The 4,042-nt window shown below is 37.2% G+C and overlaps 1 protein-coding gene across 1 annotated transcript in view; it reads left to right on the forward strand.

Annotated features, from left to right (window-relative positions):
* Window positions 1–1,228: 1,228 nt before the first annotated feature.
* LOC126983133 (carbonic anhydrase-related protein 10-like) overlaps window positions 1,229–4,042 on the forward strand; it is a 115,184-nt gene continuing 112,370 nt past the window's right edge. The window contains exon 1 of the mRNA XM_050835630.1: window positions 1,229–1,283. Coding sequence (XP_050691587.1) covers window positions 1,256–1,283 — 28 coding nt within the window. The 5' untranslated portion in view covers window positions 1,229–1,255. The remainder of the gene's footprint in view (window positions 1,284–4,042) is intronic.

Consider the following 4,042-nt stretch of genomic DNA (forward strand, 5'->3'; position numbering starts at 1 on the left):
AAAAAAGGGAAAAACAGATTAAAGGAAGATAAGAGAGAAAGCTAAAGAAGAAAAGGGGAAAAATTAAAGGAAGATAAGAGAGAAAGTTAAAGAAGAAAAGGGGAAAACAGATTAAAGGAAGATAAGAGAGAAAGTTAAAGAAGAAAAGGGGAAAACAGATTAAAGGAAGATAAGAGAGAAAGGTAAAGAAAAAAAGGGGGAAAACAGATTAAAGGAAGATAAGAGAGAAAGTTAAAGAAGAAAAGGGGAAAACAGATTAAAGGAAGATAAGAGAAAGGTAAAGAAAAAAAGGGAAAAATATATTAAACGAAGATAAGAGAAAGGTATACAATAAAATGGGAAAATGAGATTAATGGGAGATAAAAGATAAAGTTAAAGAGAAAGTGGAAAAACAGATTAAAGGAAGATAAAAGAGAAAGTAAAGAAAAGAAGAAAAAGGAGAAAAGGAGAGGAAATATAATAGAGAGGAGAGGAAAAGAGAGGAAAAGAGAAGAGAAAAATAAGTTCAAGAAAATTGCAGTGTTTTAATTGGATCTAGGAGAGGAAATACTACAATAATCTTTAAGTACTTTATAATTTTACTGCATTAAAAGCCTTTCTAGCACGTTGTCTTTGATGTTTCTTTTAACTTGTAGACTTCAGCTACTTTGTCATCTTCTTTCATCTTTAGACAATAGCATCTTTGGGGTTTGTTTTCATCTTAAGACAACAGCATCTTTGGGTTTCCTCTTCACTACTTTATCTACTTTATCTTTGGTATTTGTTTTCATCTTAAGACAACAGCATCTTTGGGTTTCCTTTTCATCTTAACACAACTCCATCTCTGGTATATATTTTCATCTCAAAGCAACATCAATTTAGGTATTTTTCATCTTAAGACAACAGCATCTTTGGGTTTTCTCTTCATCTTAACACAACTTCATCTCTGGTATCTGTTTTCATCTCAAGGCAACAGCATCTTCGGTATTTTTCATCTTAAGACATCAACATCCATGAGTTTCCTTTACATCTTAACACAGCTTCATGTTCTGAGTCTGTTATCATCTCAATACAACTTCATCTTTGGTATTGTTTTCATCTTACGAGAACAACATCTTTTGGGCTTCTTTTCATCCTATCCCATCCCATCCTATCTTGTCCTACCTTATCCTATTCATCCCTTCGTCTTGACACCAACATCCCTCAGCATCCCTCTAACACCTCTCTTTTTATTGTATTTCCAGATGTGGACGTCGGCCTGGGGTGGAACTGGGAGATGTGGTGGACCTATGACGGCATCTCAGGTAAGCAACACACCTGCCACACCTGTCCCCCCACACCTTGCTCCCCTACACCTGTGCCTCGAGATTACCTGGGGGCCTTGCATCTCGGCTTGATTACGTTATTACATCGTTACCTGAGGCTGCTGTTCTATTGTTATGCCGCGGAATTGGGTTTGGTTAGCGCTAATTTAAGGCGTTGATTCACTCTATTATTATTTTGATTATTATTTCTTCTGTTGATTTGTTATTACGAAGCGGAATTGGGTTTGGTTAATAGTGGGTTTAGATATCATCATTTTATATTGTTATTTCTATTGTTATTTCTACTATTCTTCTATTATTAAGACGCGAAATTGGGTTAAGATATCATAATTTTATATTGGTTTTTCTATTGTTATTTCTACTATTCTTCTATTATTACGCGAAATTGGGTTTGGTTAATACTGGGTTAAGATATCATTTTATATTGTTATTTCTATTGTTATTTCTACTGTTGTTCTATTATTACGACGCGGATTTGGGTTTGGTTAATACTGGGTTAAGATATCATAATTTTATATTGGTTTTTCTATTGTTATTTCTACTATTCTTCTATTATTACGACGCGAAATTGGGTTTGGTTAATACTGGGTTAAGATATCATTATTTTATATTGTTATTTCTATTGTTATTCCTACTATTCTTCTATTATTACGACGCGAAATTGGGTTTGGTTAATACTGGGTTAAGATATCATTATTTTATATTGTTATTTCTATTGTTATTCCTACTATTCTTCTATTATTACGACGCGGATTTGGGTTTGGTTAATAGTGGGTTAAGATATCATCATTTTATATTGTTATTTCTATTGTTATTCCTACTATTCTTCTATTATTACGACGCGGAACTAGGTTTGGTTAATACTGGTTTACTGGATTAAGCATACTAAGTTGTCTCTGTTCGTAGGAGTGTGGCGCAAATCAGCTAGGAGAAAAAGTGGTCCCCTTAAGATCATTTCCATCAATATGAGCGTGCCAGATCCCGTTTAGTGAGAGCTTTCGAATATACACTTTTACGAGTTAATGGCAACATCCTGCATATAAAGTTTTCTATGTTGGTAATCGAATGGCGCAAATAAGCTAAGAGAAAAACGGACCCCTTGAGATCAAATAAGAGAGCAAATAAGAGAGTATCAGGACACCTCTCCTCCCGAAATTGACCTCTCTTTTGGCCACTTCTCAACTCTTTTTGTTGGAGCAGTGATTTGCGGGCTTTTTTTTTTCATTATTGTATTATTTTTTTGCCATTGTGCTGTTTCCCTTGCTGTGAAAAAAAGAAAAAGAAAGCCAAGAGAAAAAATGGTCGCTTGATATCAGTTCCAGCAATATGAGCGTGCCAAATACCGTTCACTAAGAGCTTTCGTATATCCACTTTTACGAGTTAATGGCCACATCCTGCATATTAAGTTTTCTCTGTCGGTAATCGTGTGGCGCAAATAAGCTAGGAGAAAAAAATCGTCCCAACAGATCATTTCCAGCAATATAAGCGTGCCAAATACCGTTCACTAAGAGCTTTCGAATATCCACTTTTACGGCTTAATGGCCACATCCAGTATATTAAGTTTTCTCTGTCGGTAATCGAAGGGCGCAAATAAGCTAATATAAAAAGGTGATTGGAGGTGAAGTGTGTGGAATTGAACGAAGGCGGAAAAGTGATTTAAGAGTTTATTCGGAAAGTGAAGAGAAATAAATTAAATAAAAGTGATGAATGTGGAGGATAAGCTTGTTGATGATGTTTTCTTTTTGTTTGTTTGTTTGTTTGTTGACTGGAAGCGTTTCACTGGTTTTCGAGAATGTGAGGTGAACGAAACTAACTTTGGCTAACCGAAAAACAGAAAACGAAAAAAATAATGAAAGAAAATGAAAAAAAGGCCTCACCAGAAAAAAAAAAAGTTGACCAAAAGCGACGAGTCTAACTGAACTCAGAAACCGAAAACTAAAAAAGCGAAATAAAAGGGAAAAAAGCCACACACACCAAATAAAAGTCAACCAAAAAATGAAGACGGGATTCTTTACTTAAAAAAAAAAAAAAAAACACGATCAAACACACCAAAAAAATACCCAAAAAAATGACAAGACTAACTTTCCTAAAAAATAAAAAAAATGAAAACTAAAAAAAAAAAACGGAAAAAAAAAAAAAAATGCCTCACACACCAAAACAAGATAAAAAAAAAAAAATAGACAAACACAACATCAAGCCCAACCAGCCAACAAGCGAGTGTCGTTCAACGTTTCGCTAACTTTCGACGCACGAGTGAACGAGCGACCGAAGCTTCACAGGGGCCGAGCACGAAGCGAAGCAGTGCCGCGCGGCTGAACACCGGCTCATTACTGTAGAGCACCTCATTAATAAAAGACAAATAATTAAACGTGACACACACCTGACGCGACCTGGCGAGTAGAAAGGTAAGGGGAGGAGGAGGAGGAGGAGGCAGAGGGAGCGGGAGTAGGCAGGGGAAGAGGGAAGGGAGATGAATGGGTTAGGGAGGAGGAGGTAGGTGAAGAGAAGGTGTGGGATAAGGGAGTAGAAGTTGACGGGGCTGGGGAGGAGGGAGGGAGAGGAGAGGGAGGGAAGGGAGGAAGGAAAGTAGGTAGGGGAAGAGGGAAGGGGTTAGGGAGGATGAGGTAGGTGAAGAGAAGGTGTGGGATAAGGGAGTAGAAGTTGACGGGGCGAGGGAGGAGGGAGGGATAGGAGAGGGAGGGAAGGGAGGAAGGAAAGTAGGTAGGGGAAGAGGGAAG

Source organism: Eriocheir sinensis, chromosome 53, assembly GCF_024679095.1.
Source record: "Eriocheir sinensis breed Jianghai 21 chromosome 53, ASM2467909v1, whole genome shotgun sequence".
Classification (NCBI taxonomy): Eukaryota; Metazoa; Arthropoda; class Malacostraca; order Decapoda; family Varunidae; genus Eriocheir; species Eriocheir sinensis.